Source organism: Engystomops pustulosus, chromosome 4 (genome assembly GCF_040894005.1).
Source record: "Engystomops pustulosus chromosome 4, aEngPut4.maternal, whole genome shotgun sequence".
Lineage (NCBI taxonomy): Eukaryota > Metazoa > Chordata > Amphibia > Anura > Leptodactylidae > Engystomops > Engystomops pustulosus.
The window spans coordinates 203798339-203821192 of NC_092414.1; the positions used below are offsets into that span (position 1 = coordinate 203798339).

General features: G+C 43.9%; 1 protein-coding gene across 3 annotated transcripts in view; it reads left to right on the top strand.

Moving 5' to 3' along the window:
- Window positions 1–22854, top strand: part of PDE4A (phosphodiesterase 4A) — an 873456-nt gene that overhangs the window by 538381 nt on the left and 312221 nt on the right. For 2 of the 3 annotated variants that reach the window (XM_072149486.1, XM_072149487.1), the window contains exon 6: window positions 9471–9700. In XM_072149486.1, coding sequence (XP_072005587.1) covers window positions 9471–9700 — 230 coding nt within the window. The remainder of the gene's footprint in view (window positions 1–9470; window positions 9701–22854) is intronic. The other variant, XM_072149488.1, reaches the window with a different exon arrangement.

Below are 22854 nucleotides of genomic sequence, written 5' to 3' on the forward strand. Positions count from 1 at the left end.
TTGTTTTTGGTGACACATCCACATAAGTTGCTCATGGAACCAACCAGTTTAATACAATATTGCAATATGTTAGCTAAACCTTTCCCTGGCTGCAATGCACAATACAACCACTAGGTGCTCGATTTCAGGACACGTGCAGCTAAGAGAAACAGTGGGGCACATTTACTAAGGGTCCGAACGGCGCATTTTCGTTGGGTTTCCCGACTTTTGACCGTTTTGCCCTGAATTGCCCCGGATTTTTGGCGCACGCAATTGTATTGTGGCGCATTGACACAAATCTGGGGGCAAGGACGTCGGACAACCCAACTGATTGGGGCAAACCGCAGAATTTAAAAACGAAATTGTGTCGCAAGATCAGCACTCACATGCACCGGGAAGAAGAAGGTGAACTCCGGCAGACCTCAGCTGGGAAGCGACACCTGCAGGAAATCGGGCGCACGGGCTATGTGAATCGTGGAAGATCCGAATCCTCGTCGGACAACGCACAGTGGGGATTGTGACGGGACGGGTAAGTAAATGTACCCCAGTAAGTCCCAAAACTTACTGGGCAAAGCAGAGAATGCATGTTTATTGAGGGGACGGAAGGATTCACTGGTGACCGTGCACAGGGCCAGTGCCAGCACTGGGCATACCCGTGGCAATTGCTTGGGCTCAGTGCTGCTGGGGGCCCACATAAGGCTGTACATAAGGATGGGGCTATATATAAAATAACCATTAGGGGGGTGTTTGGGATGATAAACTAGGGAATATTTTAGGGAACAGGAGACTGTTTTACTTTCTCAATTTTTAATGCCACCACGTGAATTCACTGTAAAGGGGCCCACTGAGGGTCTGTCACCCAGGGGCCTACTGACACCTGGAGTTGACTCTAACCATCCTATAAAACATCAACAAAATGAAGATTACAGCTGAACCTCGGTCGCCCCAGTTGTAGAGTAATAGAGATGTGATAAGAGTCTCCTTGTCACACAGAACATCCACTCCCTAATGTAATAAAGATTCTGCAGACCCCGCTCTGGCCTTGCTTTGACTGATTGGACGTTGGGATAATATAATCTATTCGTTACATTGTCCGTAACTGAGCTGGAAAAATAATTACGTCCCGCTCCATATCTCTGATTTACTGCCCCTCTCTGTTACCTCCTCTCTTATAGAAGGACCACAAGAGACTGACCATGAGGAGGATGAATGGCCGTAAATCTTTATTAATGCAGTATTACGGTAATGACTGACCCTGCTATTACACAGCATTGACTGTAATTGTGAAAGGGAAAGGTCTTCATGCACTGTTTATTACTGGACTGGATACATAATGGGTTGTTTATAGAGATGCATTATTGTATATAGCATGATGTGTCCATCACACAACTGTTCAGAGAGGGCACGGATAGGGCTTGTTCTCAAAGTCCTAAGCATCATGGGTCACAGTAAGCCCAGTGATGTGGTGGACCTGCCAAGACAAATGGAGGTAATGTAGTGTTGTTAAGAGAGTGTAATGTAGCATGCCAGAATTTGTGATACTAGTGAAAAACCCAAGGCCAGGTGACACACAATATACTTGTATACTAGTGGCTGTAACTATGAAAGTGGAAATGTGCAAGTGCAGTAAAGAAGCAGAACTGTGGTTGTGAAGCAATTAAGCAGAGTTGTGGCTGTGTAGCAATGAAGAAGGGCTGTGATTGTTTTGGTATTACAAAACTAAGTCACTGGTGTGGTAGATTGGACCAATGGTGTTGTATTCTTTATTCACTGCAGCACTAAAGTAGGATCAAAGCTCAACCATTGGCGTACCTGAGCAGTAGGCTGGGAGACAACTTGTACATTAGGGAAGCACTGTGGTTGTGAACTGTGTTTGTGAAGCAATTAAAGGGGTTGTCCGAGTTCTTGAAAAAAAGCTAAAAGTGGCCGGGACAGGGCTGCTTAAAAAAAAATAAAGATGTACTTACCTCCCGGTGCCCTCCCGTATCCAGCGCTGCTGTCACTCCGGTCCGGGCGCCTTGTAAACAAACATGGCCGCCGGAGCAGTGCTGGACTCAGTTCCGGCCGGACCCGACAACCTTCCGGCCCCCATACACAATGCTGTGTATAGGGACGGATAGGCGTGCCCGGCCACGGCCGGCCGGAAGCTGAATCCAGCGCTGCTCCGGCGGCCATGTTTGTTTACATGGCGCCCGGACAGGAGCGACAGCAGCGCTGGATACGGGAGGGCACCGGAAGGTAAGTACAGCTTTATTTTTTTTAAGCAGCCCTGTCCCGGCCACTTTTAGCTTTTTTTCAAGAACTCGGACAACCCCTTTAAGCAAAGCTGTGATTGTGCAGCAATGAAGAAGGGCTGTGGTTGTCTTGGTATTACAAAACTGAGTCACTGGTGTATTTGATTGGACCGATGGTGTTGTATTCTTCAATCACCGCAGCAAGAAAGTAGGATCAAAGCTGAACCATTGGCATAACTGAGCAGTAGGCAGGGAGACAACCTGTCTCTTAGGGAAGCACTATGCTTGTGAACTGTGTTTGTGAAGCAATTACGCAAACCTGTGGTTGTGCAGCAATGAAGAAGGGCTGTGGTTGTTTTGGTATTACAAAACTGAGTCACTGGTGTTGTAGGTTGGACCGATGGTGTTGTATTCTTCAATCACCGCAGCAAGACAGTAGGATCAAAGCTGAACCATTGGCGTAACTGAGCAGTAGGCAGGGAGACAACCTGTCTATTAGGGAAGCATTGTGGTTGTGAACTGTGTTTGTGAAGCAATTAAGCAGAGCTGTGGTTGTGCAGCAATGAACAAGGGCTGTGGTTGTCTTGGTATTACAAAACTGAGTCACTGGTGTATTAGATTGGACCAATGGTGTTGTATTCTTCAATCACCACAGCAAGAAAGTAGGATCAAAGCTGAACAATTGGCGTAACTGAGCAGTAGGTAGGGAGACAACCTGTCTATTAGGGAAGCACTGGTTGTGAACTGTGTTTGTGAAGCAATTAAGCAAAGCTGTGGCTGTGCAGCAATGAAGAAGGACTGTGGTTGGGGACTTTACTTAATTTCTTTGTTTCTATTATATTTATATCCCTGATTCTGCATTGTTCATTTTAGGAAGGAATCTAAAATGGAATCAGAGCTCATAGCAGGTGGAGAGGATGCAGCTGGGAGGGGTCAAACAGGAAGTCTTTGTGGTATATCCTTAGCCAATAAGTGAAGTGCAGGAAGTGATGCCGGAGGAGGGAGTTGTTTGTGGAAGTCAAAGATCCGAGTAGATCCGGCTTAACCAAAATATTTATTTGGCCTGTGTTTCTCTTTAAGATGTATGTAGTGTGTAACTTTTATGTTTTTACTGTGTATTTTTTGATGACTTTCCCGGTGTAAAATGTAAGGAGCAGAAGCGGTCGATGTGAAAGCAGCCGGCCTTAACTAGTGCCATCCATTTATCAGCCGCAGTGTCACATACTCCTCTCTGATGGCCATAACGCCGTGTGACAATCAACTTTCATGGCCCTAAGTGGATTGGAAATTACTGCTCCTTGCACATAATCACCATAATCTTGAATTATGATGCTGGGAGGGTTGTTCACATTGACCTTCTTGCTTTTTCTATGGAAATTCCCAAGTTTCCTTCCTTGGTATTTAGAGGAGAACATTTTCTTCTAAAATCTTCTTGGCGCACTTTTGAGTGTTGATAATTACAAAATATTTTTGGGGAGTTTTTGGCTTTAAAGGGAATCTGTCCTCAGATTTAACCAGATTTAACAGGATTGACCATGGAGAGTTTTGAAATCATCATTTTGTGCAGGTTGTTTGTAGCAGCAGGACTGTGAACTATGGACTTATATTCCAGAATTGTAATACTCACACTGCTGTGCTCTTAACCCTCTTCTCTAAGTAGAAGATTTAACAGGCGGCTGGTTAAGTACTGAAATAGATATGAACAGCAGATTTATATTTCAGGATTATAGCTTTTCTAAGTGCACTGGGGGTGTGTCCTCACACTGCTGTGCTCTTAACCCTCTTCATTGAGCTGCTCCATAGATCCCCCCTCTTCTCTAAGTAAATGACGTAACAGGCTGCTGGTTAAGTACTAAAATAATTATCAACTGCAGATTTATATTTCAGGATGATAGCTTTTCAAAGCACACTGGGTATGTGTCCTCACACTGCTGTGTTCTTAGCTCTTGGCACTGCTCCACAGCCCTTCTCCTCTAAGTTAAAATTGGAGCAGGCTTCTAGTTGAGTGCAACATTAGTCCCTCAGATCAGAGATGAGGAGTTGTGCGTCATTTCAGTGCAGAGGGTACAGAGCACAGCAGGGGGAGCTCACCACTCCAAAGCAATGGATCTACAATACTGAAACATAAATCCAGTTTCACAGTTCTGCTGCTACTAACAACATACGCAAAGCTACAATCAGCTCTTCAAGCTTATACTGAACACTGTCTGCAGCTTTTACTGATGTTTAGAGAGGACTATGGATCACTTCAAGGAAAAAGCTAAGAGCACAGCAGTGTGAGGACACAACCCAAGTAAAATCCTGGCATATACTGTATATATATATATATATATATATATATATATATATATATATATATATATTTGTTTATTTTTTTTACAGATCTCGCTGCAGGTTTGAATGGTCAAAATTGATACGAAATGTAAGATTTATGTCTAAAGATATAACTATGGCTCTTGGATAGCCCTTTTTATCCTTTATCTACTTTCCATGACCAGCAGAGCCACCACCCATGATCCCTATCTGCTGGGTAAATCAGGTGTTACTCTTCAGCTTCCCAGTAGGGTGCCTCCTACAATCTGATATGATGAGCACTGATTGGACGGCATCCCTTGAAAAAAGATAATGGCAATACAATATTTTTAGTCTATTCCTACGTTTCCAGGAGGAATTATAGAGGAACAATACAAAACAAACTGTGTGTACGCTGATAGGTCCCTCCTACCACTAGGGGACGCTCTCTCCTTTTATCTATTTTTCGTAACAATTGAATCTGGTGGCGACTGCAGACTGAAAATGCCTGTGAGAACCCGATAACAGGGAGGGGGGTAGACCGGGAAATCCTGACTGCAGTACCAAATTTTATATTAATATTTCCATTCACGGCGTCCTGTCACTTCTTCTTTAGACAAAGTAGTCATGTTGACTCTGCGCCAGACAAGCCGTACGTAGACTTTGTAGTAAAACGCTTCGGTAATTTTAATTACTTTTTGAAATACGGCAGAAAAAAGACTTGACAAGAAAATTAAACTTCCAGGGGTTCAGCTCCAGAGAATAATGGAGGCCGAGACAACTTGTAGATGGAGGGGACTGAGGAATTCTCACACCCAGCCCTCACCTACACTATACAGTCATCTATAGTCAGGCGTATTCCCTCTGGGATACGTCATCTGCAGCTCCTTTAACTAGGATTAAAGGGAAACAGCAGGTCAGGCCATGCAAATTATCAGCTAGTGTTAGGTATTGTCCCCGGAGAGCTGTGTAGTTATACTTTTGTGTATATTAGTAGCAGCAGGACTGTGAAATATGCAGTTATTTTAGCTTCTGCAAGTGCACTGGCGGTTTATTCTCACACTGATGTTATCTGTTACACAGCTCCTCCCCTCTGCTCTGATAGCTGTGGTAGCTTTCGGTTTGATTACCACAGTAAAAAGAAGAAAAGAGCCCAGAGTAGATTAAAAAAAATGATTTAATTGAATTAAATAGAGACCTTGTGTTTGGGGAAGCCCTGGGAGATGTAGACACCATAAATGGGCAGATGGTGATATCTATCTGATGACTTGGTCCTTGCTCTGTGCTAACCCGTCATTTCTCAAAAGGATTCCCTGCCCGGTAACAGAAACCTGGTATTGAACCATTCTGGCTTTGAAAGTATACCAGGCCGGACACAGAGCCGGGACACGGGACAACCCCAGCCAGTGCGGGACCTGGAGGGAATATCCGGGACAATCTCCCAGCTGCCCGTGACAGCGGGACAGAGGTGAAAAACCGGGTCTGTCCCACCAAACCTGGGACAGTTGGGAACTATGCATATCAATTATTTGCTGAAAGTGGACAACTCCTTTATGTGCGTGAAGGAGGGAAGTGCCCGATGCTCCTATTGCAGTGATGGCGAAACCTATGGCACGGGTGCCAGAGGTGGCACTCAAAGCCCTTTCTGTGGGCATCCAGACTTTCACCCTAGCACAGAGTTTGCCAGACAGGACTCAAGGCTTCCTCTTGTGGTCAAAGACAGCCAAGGACGTGCCATGCTTAGTGCTATTTTAAAGCGACACATCCTTGACTTTAGGAGGAGGAAGAAGGTTTGATCAGAGATGGATTATCGTTGGAGTTCCTGCTCTGGTTCCCCTGATCCTTCCTTTTCAGGAAACCCTGGAGGGAAGATACAATCCAAATTTCTCCATCTTCTTTATATTGTATTGATGTCCTCAGGACAGCAATACGATTGAAACCTGTGATACAGCAGGGATCAATATGCTACTGCTTAAATTGTTGGTACTTTCCAACATATAAGTGGTTTTTGGTTGTAATTTGGGCGCTCTGTCCCTAAAAGGTTCGCCATCACAGGTCTACAGGTTACAATATATCCAGAAAAGAAAGCAATCCGGCACTTTTTATCCATGAAAAATATCTACCACTTCTTTATTGTTTAGATCTGTGAATTTGCGATGTATCCAACAGAGTTTTGTATTGCGATTCTAAAGAAATGGATAAAGAGCGCAGGATTGCTTTCTTTTCTGGATATATTGTAACCTATCGGAGCTCTGATCCCTTCCGTCCACTGAATTCTGTTCTTAAAGGGGTTGTCCACTTTCAGCAAATAATTGATATGGTTTGTGTAGACGGGGGCTTACCATTACCTACCCCCTGCCCTGGCCCTGGATGTGAGATATGTAGGTGATTGATACTGTATATACACCTATATATAGATGTGTGTGGTGAGCGCCCCCTACACACTGTCAGTATTACGGATGCCGGTACGTGTCCTGCCGCCTGGATCCTGGTAATTAAATAACAGTGAGCGTTACAGATCGGCCTTTTGCTAGAACAAGTATTTCATTTTCCACCTCAATAATATGTGATCCCATATTCCCAGAACTTCTTCTAATTAAACTTCAATCAGCTTCCGCGCCATTCTGTGGAGAGCCCCAGCGATAGAGCCCTTCAGAGAGCCGCTTTATCACCAGCCTCCTGTACATCATGTCTGCAGAGCGTCGCACACTGACTGCTGGCACGGCGCTGCGCGGGGGGTGGCGGGTGTCTGGCGTGAGACAGGGAGAAGGCCCTGGCTGGTCATCAATTACTTGTCATTATACATAATTAAAATATAATGAGGCAGAGAATGTAAGAACGGTGCAGATATCTACAGCATGCAATATTGTGTGTAATCTTTTTTAGATGGATAAGCAACGTTGGTTGGATGACACTGCTGTGCACTTCGCTCTCTACATTGAGCATTTAGCTATCGAAAACCTTCCTTCTGCTCTGAGTGACTGCTGTAGTACTTGACCGGATGCCTGCCACAGCTTTTACACCAAGCGCAGACCCCAGACCACACTATTAGATCCTTCATACTGTAGACCCCAGACCACACTGTTATATCCCTTATACTGCAGACCCCAGACCACACTATTAGATCCTTCATACTGCAGACCCCAGACCACACTATTATATCCCTTATACTGCAGACCCCAGGTCACACTATTATATCCCTTATACTGCAGACCCCAGACCACACTATTATATCCCTTATACTGCAGACCCCAGGTCACACTATTAGATCCTTCATACTGTAGACCCCAGACCACACTGTTATATCCCTTATACTGCAGACCCCAGACCACACTATTATATCCCTTATACTGCAGACCCCAGACCACACTATTATATCCCTTATACTGCAGACCCCAGGTCACACTATTAGATCCTTCATACTACAGACCCCAGACCACACTGTTATATCCCTTATAATGCAGACCCCAGACCACACTATTCGATCTTTCATACTGCAGACCCCAGAACACACTATTATATCCTTTATACTGCAGACCCCAGACCACACTATTAGATCCTTTATAATGCAGACCCCAGACCACACTATTAGATCCTTCATACTGCAGACCCCAGACCACACTATTATATCCCTTATACTGCAGACCCCAGACCACACTATTAGATCCTTCATACTGCAGACAACACTATTAGAGCCTTCATACTGCATACCCCAGACCACACTATTATATCCCTTATAATGCAGACCCCAGACCAAACTTTTAGATCCTTCATACTGCAGACCCCAGACCACACTATTAGAGCCTTCATACTGCATACCCCAGACCACACTATTATATCCCTTATACTGCAGACCCCAGACCACACTATTAGATCCTTCATACTGTAGACCCCAGACCACACTATAAGATCCTACATACTGTAGACCCAGGGTCACATATTAGATCCTTCATACTGCAGACCCCAGGTCACACTATAAGATCCTTCATACTGCAGACCCCAGACCACAATATTAGAAACTTCATACTGCAGACCACACTATTAGATCCTTCATACTGTAGACCCCAGACCACACTATTAGATCCTTCATACTGCAGACCCGAGACCACACTATTAGATCCTTTATATTGAAGACCCCAGACCACACTATTAAATCCTTCATATTGCAGACCCCAGAACACACTATAAGATTCTTCATACTAAAGACCCCCAGGCCAAATACCACAATACAAACCAGAATCTCTATGTACAGACCTCCATTTCTATAGACAGGGGCCAGACCCCAGACCATCCTATGCTACAAACCTTTCTCCTCAGTTTTAGATGCCCTCACAGACACGTTGCCAGGTTGAAGTCTGTTGGGTTGTATAATGTAAACCTAGGATTCCTGGAGAACTAGGAATCCTCTGGAAATATTTTGGTTGGTCAACCTGCTAATAAATGATCTATTATTGAAACAAAAATTCAATAAAAACATTCTCTGAAAGTCACAAAACCCGGGCGATGATTAATGTCTCTGTATCACATTATGTAAATGATATCTTTGAAGTCAGCGGGATGTGGTCATGCCTCCCTGAGCACTTCACATCTTAAAGGTTATGTCCACCTCATGAGAAAAGAAAAGTCAGACAACAAACTTCTGTTTGGATTAGTATTAAAAAATGTTATAATAAGACATTATCCACCCCCCATCCTCCATCCTCTAATGCTCTCTTAAATAAGAGCTAAAATTTCAGGGTTACATATCCTAGTCAGGGTGTCGGGACATGGAGGCCACGCCTTTAAATGATTAGCCACACCCAAAAATTGCAAAAACGGCAAGTACTAAACCTTATATCTTATATAGTACAGAATATGAAAGTAATGGTGTTTTGTTAGTATAAAATTTGTATCTTAGGAATTGTATCCATGACATGAATCCGTGGTGACATCAGATAATCCAATTATTTCGTATTTTCTTTCCAGCAGAAACCCAGGGACGAATCAGGAAGATACAGCCGATCATACACCTCATCCAGCACCCTGGGTGCAGAACTGCGCAGGGGGCGAAGACGGCCCTCCACCACCCTTCAGGTTCCACCCTGGAGGCCGGGTGAGAGGGCGCGCTCGCCAGACTATGACAGCATGCAGAGACCCACCACCCTTCCCCTGCGGATCCCCCCACGCATCTCCATCACTCATGCCGATTCTGACAGGTAAGGGACGCCTACTATTAATCTGTGGGATCACCGGGTTTGGGACCCAAAACCCACATGTGGATTCCAAAACCAAAACATATATGAACCTGCTACAAATAACGTCCTGGTTACATGACCACATAACATGAGGAACCTAAGTCAACCATATACGTCATATAAAATAACAATACTATGGGCTCAAATTCAAGAATATGTCATAAATGACCCAAAGAGTTGTGTCTACAATCACAGGTCCTCCAGCCCCTGCCTTGCAGAGGTGGTCACACATGCCCAGTCCTTACCATTCACTTCTACGGGGGAAACTCTAGCAGGTAGCAAGATGGTGGTAGGAAGAAGCCTAGAGGTTGTTCATGCAATAGTCCTCTGTTCCCACTGAGATAAATAGGAAATCTCAAAATTGCATGATTGAGGTGGAATTGGAAATTATGTCTCTTTCATATCTGTCAATCTGTGGAATAGCCTGCCTCAGGTGCTGGTCACAGCAGGGACAGCAGAGAGCTTCAAGATGATGCTCTTTACACCTAAAAACATTGATGGTTATGTTATATAGAATTGTTTCCCTAAATCCCTTCCTCTTCCAATCCCTTCCCTTCCTTGGTTGAACTTGATGGACATGGGTCTTTTTTCAACTATAATATATATATCCATCTTTACTGTTGTTTTCATGTTGAAGATCCCACCAGGAGGTCTCTCCCCAAACCTGAGGAGATCTGCTTTATACCTGCATCACTATACATTAAAATGGAAATATGTCATTGTATACATGAGATAGATGTATAAATGTTCATTTTTACTCTATGCTCAATGGTGCATGAGGCGAGTTGAGCCACTTGCCTCAGGCAGCACCACCTGCAGCTAGATAGGGGGCGGCATGAGCGGTGCAGTTATTTGCTTCAAAGCAGGATCTGCCTCTTAAAAATAGCATCTCTTCACACCTGGCGTGAGTATGGGCGTAATACACTGCATGGAGAACCCACTTATTAAAAAAATAACCTGATATATTACTATAGGATGGGGCGGATAGGCCACCGCTCAATAGCTTGCATCCGAAAGCAAAGAGTTTAGGTTCACCCCTCATCTTTGCTGTCTGTAGTCCACATGAAAGAATGTATATATGCCATGAAGGCCGTCATGATTATTACATACTAGTACGGGAACAAGCGACTGAGTAAATGTATACATAGACTGAGGGTCTAATCATGAGTATTGTGGGCGGCAATGTATATACCTAACCTATACTTGATTGAATGGTTACTTGAGATACTTGAGTGGTTCTCCTTGTGGAAAACGGCTCTGCTTTGGTTCTCGTCCCTAGTAATATCTGAAGATTCCACTGGATTTTGACGTACAGAAATGTATCACCATGGTAACAGACTACAAACCAGTAGTCTGATCCTTCAGAAACACTCTTCTTTATCTATTCTCAACTTTTAGTGGGTTGTCAAGGATTATAGGACAAATGGAAGAAAGTTTGGCCCTGGCTGTATAGTTGGGCATGATCTTGAATTAAAGGGTTAATACCAGGAATGTAACTTGAGGGGGTGCAAACCAGGTGCAAGAGGCCTAAGGCCCATATGGTGTACCTTTCCTATGTGAGAAAACATAGTGGGGGCCTGACCCGATTGTAGCGGGTTAAAGGGGGCGTGGTCAGCCAGTTAGGGGCGGGGTTAAGTGAGCCATCGGCTCACAGATGGGAGCCGGCGCCTGTAGTTCACGAACAAGAGCCAGCTGTTATAGCCGGCTCGTTTGCGAACGACACATCAGTAATGGTCACACCTGCTCCCTTTAATGGTAAGACCACTGGTGGTCTTGGGTGGTAAAAAGGAAATCTTGCTTACGACCAGCGGGTTCTGTACTTCCATAGATTTCTTGTAACAATTTGCAGAGGTTTTATTAGCAGAAAAACAAGATCCTTCCCTGTAATTGAGATGTTTTGAAGATAAAATCATTTCAATGCTCGGTGATTTAAGGGCAAGAGATAAGAAAGGGAAGAGGTCAAGAGCAGAATCACAGGCAGCCGCTTTACAAGGAGCTTCTCAAGGCTGTAATGGGGCAGCTCCATCCTCCGAGTCCACGTTATATATATGTAATCCTCCCACACTACACGCTTCATGATGTCTCCTGCTCACTGCTTCAAGAGGACGCTCTCAGGAGATGATGGAGGAAAGGGTCACTAACCAAGCAGTTAGTACACACCAGATGTGTTACTAAAGGGGAACCCTAGTAAAAATGGGTCCTTTTGAAGAAGCTCTAGAGCCCTTCTGTAATATTCCATATCTTGTCTTCTGAGGAAACCCTAACCAGGGTCCAAGAAATCTGAGGGTTCCTGAGACACCTCTGTGACCTACCAATAGTAAAGCCCTGGGCCCTATTCATCTAGGGGAACCCTATGATGTTACTGTTAAAAGTCTGCATGTTACAGGCTAAATACAAGAATGCCTTTCTTTATTGAAGTTTCCATCATTTTTTAATCCATGATTCTAAGAGTATTGACAATAACCCACAACCCTTATTCCCTACCTAGTAGCCTCATAAACCCTAGTGGTAAGGGACTACTGGACGACAATTCCTACTCTTAAAATGTGCTCAGAAAAAAAGTAAGATGAACAGATTAACTATAAATATATAGACACACGAGTATCAGAGAACCGGCTCAGAAACAGGATTCAGGCTACATTCACGCAGAGATACGGGTTCCGGATTAGGTTGGGGTTCAGGTTCCTGATAAGACAGAATACAGGCTCTGGTACAATTTAAAGGGATTGGGTTCAAGCAGAATACTCAAATACATCAGATCCAGATGAGACACGATACAGGTTCGGGGTTCTGTATCAGGTTGTGTTTCAAGGTTATGGATCAGGCGGTTTCCTGAACAGGCTGGCGCTCAGGGTCAGGCAAGTTAGAGGCTTAGGAACATTTTTCAGGTCTAGCAAAACACAAACAGCCAGTAGTTCTACAAATCAGAGGAGAAAGTATAACCAGCCCTGACTGAACTGAGTATTGAACATTTAAAGCATTTCAGGATGTTGTCCTTGCAGCTAACTTCCTAGGCCGTCTATCACTCAACTCGAACCTGAAAACACCCAGCTCAGCAGCAAGATGAAACCACCCAGATCAGCCAATGGAATCAATTCTGCAAGGTAGCTGTCAATCACAAATCCTGGTTGTGGTTAACAAGCTCAGAACTCTGCAGCCACAATGTTTTCACATGGTTCTGACAGGTATGATATTGGTCTCCCAATTTCTTAGGGGCACTCATATGGAAGTGTAACAGATAGTCTCACCCAGATATTACAGCCTAGAGAGCCGAAAGTTTATCTATATTAGTGGATATTAGAAAAAATATTAACTCATCTTCATTAATAGAGTTCAAAACAACCCCAGCCCATAAGCACTGTAAGTCTATGAAAGCACATATGGACCTTATAGACTAGAGTCTAACATATATTACATGTATATCCATCATTGGTTGCCATGTCATACTACGTTAACCCCCATTGTGGCAATAGGAAATATTTATGATTTGGGTCATTCATATGGAACCGCAAAGGGGTCTAATTCGATGCTCCCATGCCCAAAATTGTAATGGAAAGGTAAAATTCATGGTTGCATTCTGATTAACCTATTTTTTTCCCTGACCAAGTGATTGCCGCAGTGGGTAACCTTTTGATAGGGATAGTCTCTTTTCAGAATCACACATAATTTAAAGGAATCATCCCAAACATTTAAACTTATCCCCCTATCCACTGGAACCTGGGGTTTAACCACTCTATGAGGATAACAGGTTCCTGAAAGTGCAAAGGCCACACATATGTCCCAGTTCTTTTAGGATTGCTATGTCCTACAGTAGTGTCGGACTGGGTTTCCTTAGGCCCGCCAGAGAAAATCCATCTGGGGGCCTATTCTTCATTATCCTCCAGGAAATATACTCTAGCAGCCTTCAAATTGTTTTCTGATGGACTTCTGGGGTTCAGTATTGGGTTGAGCCAGGGCCCACCGGAGGATCCTCTGGTACTCTGGTGGGCCAGTCCGACACTGTCCTACAGTACCATGGAAATGAATACAGCACTTAGGAGGACTTGTGCCCCTCTATTCCCAGTTGACAGATCCTTTATGTTATCTCATTTAGATATGAATATGTTTGTTGGATATTCCAGGTTGTATAAAAAGAAGAGAGAAATAAGAGAGAATACCCTTTGATACTAGAAACAGCGCCTCTCCTGTCCATGTTTGCTATTACAAGCTGTCTTTATTCATGTCAATCTGGAAGACCCTCACAGATCATAGGATGCACAATTTCGGGAAAAAAAAGATAGATATTTTCATTTTTCTGATCTCATAAACCCATTTGTTGCTGCTTTTAGTTCCATTATAATTAGACAAATTCCTTAAATCCATAGGGGGCGCCTCACGCTGTTCTCTTGTTCTGACAGAATCAAAGCACATTAAAGCTTGGGTCTATTGGGTCCATATTACATCCTTTTTCTCTGTGATCTCATCTATGTGTGCAAGTCGTTAGAAGATAAGTTATTTTTTAACTTTTATATTTTTTTTTTCCTCTCTTACTGTAAAGTAAATGCCCTAAATAGATCCCACTCTTTTAAAGGGGTTTTCCAGTTATACCAGATAACCCCTTATCAGCAGAAAAAAAAGCTGCTCATCTCCCTCTAAGTCCCCGTTCCTACTTAAAGGTGCGCCAGTGTGTGGTTAACACTTTGGGCTGGGCCATAAGTGTTGATGTTCCTATTTGGACAGTCAGTGGCCACAACCCTACTGGCCAGTGTTCACTTGCCTGACAGCTCTTTGGGTCGAGAGCGTGGTTTTATCAAGACATCAGATCATGATGCAAGTACCTTTAAGGTCCAATATTGTAATACCCCCAATGATGCTTTGGTGATCAATGGCTGTCCAGAAGGATCTCCTACTAGATATATATTTTCAGGTAACAAGGGCAAGAATATAGGGTAAAGAAAAGAAACAATTAGTCAGGAGATTCTTCCACCCAGCTACGAACACAGCACCTGCAAGACATGGGCTTTAGAATAATTTTAAAAAGACCAGAATTTTACCCCTCACTCCAGTAATACCTCCTAAAGGTTTAAGTCCTCCCCATAGCACCTAAAATGATCTGCCACTGAGGCACTGCACCTTAATTACAGACTTTTTTCTGCAAATAGGTATATATGAGACAACTTCTAAATAGAAGAGTCAAGTTTTCTCCAGGCTGTCATTGAACAATTGACTGACAGCTCTATGTCTCTTTAATCTCGGCCTGAGCAGACAGGAAGTCCTCTCCCTGTTCACTTCCTGTCTTTACCAGAATGTTGTCCCTTTCACCACATTGGGAATTTAGCAGTGAGCACCCTCCCTCAATGGGCGTAGGTAAACAGTGGTGGATGGGGCCAACTTAGACAGAGGTGGGAAACATTCGTGGAAGGATTTTACCTATGGAAGGAGGCGGATTTAAGCCTGGACGCCAGTTTTTTACATTTCAACAATGACACAGTGGGGGCTGGGGATCTTACGTAATTAGCCATAAATAAATATATAGGTACCAAGCAAGGTTGCCATACACAGTTTTGGGGGAATATGGGAATCTTATAGCCAAGGTTAGAGCCAAATATTGCTCAGGTGCCACCACTAACCCTGAACATGTCCTGTCCTCCACACTCCTCAGACTAGCATGTAATGCACACTCCTCAGACTACCATGTAATGTTCAGACAGCTATATTTTGCGCAGATTAATGCCCATGGACAACCCAGATCTAGTCAAACATGTCTAAAACCAGTTAGTGGATTTGTTGTCTGTATCCGATGTATTTTACAATTTATTGTAAGCTGAAGCTTTTCCTTATGAGGGCTGAACATTTGACTATTCTACAAACCCAACTCTGGTAATCTAAAACCATGGACCCCAATGCAAATTGTACAACCTAGTCCAGGACTAAAGGATTAGAGGGAAAAGGAAAAAAAAGGATGGAAATGACTGGATAATAGATTGTATAGAAAGTTAAAATCCATGGTGACATTGGCGCTTTAGCCCGGTGGATGTGATTGACAAGTATTCGGGAGAGGGACATCTGTGTATCGTCATGGGGACGTGTGCCGGATACAGCTCCGTGTAGGCTCCCACGCGGTGACCACACTTTACACACCAGTCAATAGACTCATTTCACCTCTGCCGCTACTGATCGGACTCTACTCAATACTCATTAATGTTCCTGAAGGGCCGGTCCACATCACTTACACTCATGCTCAGCCCCCTACGACCCCGGGCCTGCTTACAATTGATTTTACAGCTTACTACGTTAAAGACACTTTCTCTCTGCAAATGCCGACAGATCATTAACGCTGTTTCAGGGAAAATGTATCAGAACTGAGCTGCAATGCATAAAATATCCATGAAGATGAGATAAAGCATCATCATTGTACACAAGCGTAAACCCATCAGTCACCCACCCACTTATCACAGCATGGGGTCCCAGTAAGAATAGGCTACAGAGACATGGAAAACATAGATTAGATTTCACTGATGGATTTTGACATTTTTTGGGGGGGTCTTCCTTTAATATATTGCTAATTTGAGTAAATTATATACTGATAACGAAGTATAGATACGGCTTTACATTTTTGTTGTTGTAATGTCAGGAGTGTTTTGGTGAAATATTTAAGTCTACCAACATAACACAACATAAGCATCTCCTGTGACCCCTAACCCATCCTCACCACTCTTCCACCTATCCCTTGGCTATCCGGGTCCCTCATTGCTCCTTCATCCCTCCGGCAGCTGCCTACTGTCTCCTGTGTCTCTTAAAGGACCAGTGGTCACCAACTAATGTGTCCCTAACATAACAGAGCTCTCCTCGGGCTAACTCAGTATTTGATCCTCTACAGTGCCTGAGCAAAGGTTTCTAGCCTGTCTAGTCCTGCTGTTTGGTGCCTGATTCGTGATTCCACATATTTGATCCTTGGTTTGTTTACTTGCTACAATCCTGGTCTGTAATCCAATGTGTTTGACCTCGGTTTGTTACTGACTTTTGTGCTGCTTGCCTTTTCCAATGGCCTGTTTATCTGATTATGCTTCCTGTCTTGACCTTGGACTGTCCCTGACCATTCTCTTGCCTAAACCTTCTGTGCCCCTTATCAAGTGTGTCATGGACTTCTGAGCCAGCTGCTATTCTCACTTGGTCCACATCTGGATGTAATGATCTTCCATCAAGACATTCATGGAAGGCAGGGAGGTTCAGAGTTGGCACCGTTAGAGGTGGCCCCAAGGCAACTGATTGAACAGCATATCCACAGATTATTACAATGGAGTACACTCCTCATATTTGTACAATGGACCTAAGAGATGTCCTTATTATATTAGGTGTAGATCCACTCTTTTACACTGAACCTCTTTCCCAATTAGTCCAGCACAAGGTAAGTGACTTGCGAATTGTGTATACTTGTAGTTTCTACTTATTCTCTGTCAAATATATATATATATATAAATATGTGTACTGTCTAAAAAAAATAAATATGTAATTTAACCTGCATTGTTCTTTTATCTGGAGCCATGAATCCCCACGTCCATGTCTCAGTTATATACTTGTTACGCTGGGGTTAACTTCCTGACCCGACATAACTTCGTTATGGACCGGGCTTATATCAAAAGGGAGTTGGTGACGACCTACCTACTGTACTAATTGCACTAGTGTTGTGCCCTGCTGGTGGTTGTGTGTACAACTCTACCTCACTTCCTGCGGAACCCGTGCATTCAGGGAGTGTCTATAAAAACAACAATTGATCTTGAGTAACCCTTTAGGGGACCAAAACTTCACATAAAATATGATAATTAGCTTTCATTGTTCAGGTCAGAGCTTTGTACTCCTTCTGCAAAGATCTTCCTGCTCCGTCATGTAGAAAGAATGACGGTCAAGTTACCTTAGGGCACTTTGTAAATTTTTTGTAAACTATTCACATTCTGTTCCCAAAAATACAAGGATAACATTCTTTTCTTTCATTTGGTGTATTAAATGTACAATAAAGTAGTATTCCCATCACAAGAACAAGAGAGCTCACGACCTCCATCTCGCTCCATGGGGATATACCATGCAAAGTATTATTTTTGTAATTCCTATAAATCCCGAATCCCATTACCATAGACATAGTCAGAGAAGAACTCACAAAAAAGCATAAAATATAGAAAAAACTTTCCCTGCCTCCAGCATCATACAAGCTCCGGTTCTCCCATCTATGCCGGAAGTGATGGTGGTCATGTGTCTTCTTGCAGCCAATCAGTGGCCTCAGCCGATCCTGGTGATGTCACAACTACCTACATTTTTTACTTTCAAGACTGCAGTATAAAGCATGGAGGAGGGTGACAGATAAAACATGGCAAATTTCAAAAAAACACCAATCCAAGTTTCTTGTAACTTCTAGAAACCCGTAGTGAAGAAGTAGAGTCTGAGCTGAACATTGCTCCAGTCCAGAACTGCGCTCCCTGTGGGGCTGTCCACATGAGTCACTTCTCGATGTGACATCGGGAACACAGCCCACAGCGGCTATCCTACAGCTATCTTCTATTTATGCCATGAAGACCTTCAATACATAAGACTTAGGTGAATAATTTCTGCCCTGGTATGAGCAGGTAGGGATCTCCCAATGCATCATCATTACCTATAGGAGCGCAGGTTATACACAGTATTAATTAACACTATTAACCTTAATGGGAGCTGACAAGTTGTTTGCTGGGAAAAAAAGAAATATTAGTTAAAGACGACAACGTTGGCCGACACGGCGAAGGAGCGAAGGAATAATTACACGATAAATAATTCATCCGTGCGAGGGCTCATTTATTACACTGCAAAATATGATCCCCCTGCACAGGGCCTGTGACTTAGAGCGGAGGTATGGGTGGCAATTTATCTAATAACATGATAAATCTGATCCCTCATTACCTTCCCCTATGTATAGGCCTCATTAATGGTTCGTTAATGAATCATCTATATCTGCCTCATTGCCAAGTTCTGCTGACACAAAACAATCGCCGTTCATGTGAGACTCCCACATCCAAAGGGACGGATTGAATAAGCCAAATATGCCGGAAACAAAACCGGACTATTATATGTTTATATAGTTTTTTTTGCCTTTTCTAAAAAGGGGGCAGGGCTTTATTGGAAAAGGAGTGGCTTAACAGAAAGAGGTGGAGCTTAACAGCCGACCATGTTTACTAGAATTGCTCTAATTTTCTAAATTTGTTCAAATGCCATCTTAATAAACTGGCATATTTTATGTTTATATACTTGTTGTAGGTTTTTTCTAAAAAGGGGGAAGGGCATAATTGGAAAAGGGGTGGCTTATTGAAAAGGGGGAAGAGCTTTATTGGAAAAGGAGTGGCTTATCACAAAGAGGTGGATCTTAAGAAACAACCATGTTTGCCAGAATTGCTCTAATTTTCTTAATTGGTCCAAATTTCGGCTTAAGGAATGCTTAAACTGGCATATTATATGTTTATATACTTGTAGTAGTTTTTTTCTAAAAAGGGGGATGGGCATAATTGGAAAAGGAGTGGCTTATTAAAAAAGGGGTGAAGCATAAGAGCCAAACATGCAAGCCAGAATTGTATATATTTTATAAATTTGTCCTCATTGTGGATTAAGATGTGCCTAAACTGGCCTATTATATGTTGATTTACTTTTTGTTGCCTTTTCTAAAAAGGAGAGCAGGGCTTAATTGGAAAAGGAGTGGCTTATCAGAACAGGGTGGAGCTTAAGAGCTGATTATGTGTGCCAGAATTGCATCAATTTTATAAATTTGACAGCATTACAGCTTAAGTTGTGCCTAAACCGGTCTATTTTGAATTTAGAAATATCTTTTAGGCTTTCCTAAAAGTTTACGGTTTGGGGGGTGGAGCTTAGTAAAGAAGGGAGTGGTTTAGATGACAGGGCGGATCTTAGGAATCAATAACCTCTTTCAGAAATGCACCAATGTGATTAATTGTGGCTTTATGTGTGCTTATATTTTACTATTACATATTTAAGTAATATTTTAATAAGATTTTTTTAGAAAAAGGAGTGGCAAATCCAAAAGAGGAGGGGCTTAATATCATCTGCTCTAGTTTGATGTTTTTCAAGACTAATATACATAACTTAAATACTAAATCCAGCCTGTATGGTTGCAACCTATAGGCAGCATTTGGGAGGGAGTATTCCTTAATCTTGAGGAGAGCTAATTTGCATATTTTTCATATTTTTGCATATTGTGATTTTATATATATATATATATATATATATATGTGTGTGTTCAAACAGTGCCACTATTGCTACAGGCTTTGCCTGGTACTGCAGGCTGTGGTACCAGACCCCTCAGCTGTATCCCCTGTATACTGTATATACCACAGATCTTCTATTACTCTTCTATTAATCATCATTGCTAAACAAGACAATTCAGTGTAGATGGAATACGTGAAGTGTCCCTGATCTCACACTGTCTGGCGGCCGGCGGCTCCCAGATGATGTGTAAACATTGTATTACCATCCGCTCCCATTAACATCACCGACTGGTTTCTGTAACAGCGGCTGAATTTACAGCTAACATAAGCACACGCCATCCTTATAGGTAGGGCTGGTGATGTCACAGAAAAGGATAGGTTATCTGATGATGTCACAGACCGAGGGGTGCAGCTATCTGGTGATGTCACAGAAGAGGATAGGTTATCCGGTGATGTCACAGAAGAGGATAGGTTATCTGGTGATGTCACAGACTGAGGGGTGCAGCTATTTGGTGATGTCACAGAAGAAGATACTGGTGATGTCACAGATAGAGGGGCAGAATCTATCTGGTGATGTCATAGAAGAGGATTGGTTATCTGGTGATGTCACAGAAGAGGATAGGTTATCCGGTGATGTCACAGAAGAGGATAGGCTATCTGATGATGTCACAGACTGAGAGGGAGCAGCTATCTGGTGATGTCACAGAAGAGGATAGGTTATCTGGTGATTTCACAGACTAAGGGGTGCAGCTATCTGGTGATGTCACAGACTGAGGGGGAGCAGCTATCTGGTGATGTCACAGACTGAGGGGTGCAGCTATCTGGTGATGTCACAGACTGAGGGGGAGCAGCTATCTGGTGATGTCACAGACTGAGGGGTGCAGCTATCTGGTGATGTCACAGACTAAGGGGTGCAGCTATCTGGTGATGTCACAGACTGAGGGGGAGCAGCTATCTGGTGATGTCACAGACCGAGGGGTGCAGCTATCTGGTGATGTCACAGACTGAGGGGGAGCAGCTATCTGGTGATGTCACAGACTGAGGGGGAGCAGCTATCTGGTGATGTCACAGACCGAGGGGTGCAGCTATCTGGTGATGTCACAGACTGAGGGGGAGCAGCTATCTGGTGATGTCACAGACCGAGGGGTGCAGCTATCTGGTGATGTCACAGACTGAGGGGGAGCAGCTATCTGGTGATGTCACAGACCGAGGGGGAGCAGCTATCTGGTGATGTCACAGACTGAGGGGGAGCAGCTATCTGGTGATGTCACAGACCGAGGGGTGCAGCTATCTGGTGATGTCACAGACTGAGGGGGAGCAGCTATCTGGTGATGTCACAGACCGAGGGGGAGCAGCTATCTGGTGATGTCACAGACCGAGGGGGAGCAGCTATCTGGTGATGTCACAGACTGAGGGGTGCAGCTATCTGGTGATGTCACAGACCGAGGGGGAGCAGCTATCTGGTGATGTCACAGACTGAGGGGTGCAGCTATCTGGTGATGTCACAGACTGAGGGGTGCAGCTATCTGGTGATGTCACAGACTGAGGGGTGCAGTTATCTGGTGATGTCACAGACTAAGGGGTGCAGCTATCTGGTGATGTCACAGACTAAGGGGTGCAGCTATCTGGTGATGTCACAGACTGAGGGGGAGCAGCTATCTGGTGATGTCACAGACTGAGGGGTGCAGCTACCTGGTGATGTCACAGACTGAGGGGTGCAGCTATCTGGTGATGTCACAGACTGAGGGGTGCAGCTATCTGGTGATGTCACAGACTGAGGGGGAGCAGCTATCTGGTGATGTCAGAGACTAAGGGGTGCAGCTATCTGGTGATGTCACAGACTGAGGGGTGCAGCTATCTGGTGATGTCACAGACCGAGGGGTGCAGCTATCTGGTGATGTCACAGACTGAGGGGTGCAGCTATCTGGTGATGTCACAGACCGAGGGGTGCAGCTATCTGGTGATGTCACACACTGAGGGGTGCAGCTATCTGGTGATGTCACACACTGAGGGGTGCAGCTATCTGGTGATGTCACAGACTGAGGGGTGCAGCTATCTGGTGATGTCACAGACTAAGGGGTGCAGCTATCTGGTGATGTCACAGACTGAGGGGGAGCAGCTATCTGGTGATGTCACAGACTGAGGGGGAGCAGCTATCTGGTGATGTCAGAGACTAAGGGGTGCAGCTATCTGGTGATGTCACAGACTGAGGGGGAGCAGCTATCTGGTGATGTCACAGAAAATAACAAACACAAATCACCAAAGTTTCTTTCCTGAAATCATCCCTTATCTATAATTATATTTAATTGTAGCGAGCGTTTTATGAAATAGTACTGTTGATAATAGTTTTCCTTTATCCCGCGACCCACTCCTTCCATTAAAACCAGCGGCACGGAACAAGCCAGTCGTGTGTTTAGTCATTTCACTCCCATCCACGCCTCCCCCCACCGCAGGTGTTATATTGTTACGTATAGGTTATTATAATACCAGCAGTTCTTTATATTAAAATAGGTTCTCCTGGGGTCCCTCCTCTGGCTGCGGAGTCTTCATCTAACCAGACACTAGTACGCCCTGACAGCCCACGGTCTACCTCTGCCGACCGCGCTCATTGTGTGCGATTTTTACCAGCTCAGAGTCCTCCTTAGTAAGGATTTTCCTTCTTAATAGTAGATTGAGTGCGGATATTAAGAGTTCACTTCCGTTTCTTGCAGAAGCCTCTAATGACTTAAGGTTTGGAACACTCAGGAATATTGCGTACATTCCGAAGAAGCGATGAAACTTTATACGGGATGAGCAGACGGACTGAGTAAACACATTGAGCCTTGTTTATCCACTGAGAGTGCCGTGACCTCACGAGAGGATGATCTGCGTAGTATGTAGGGTATGTCCGTGCAG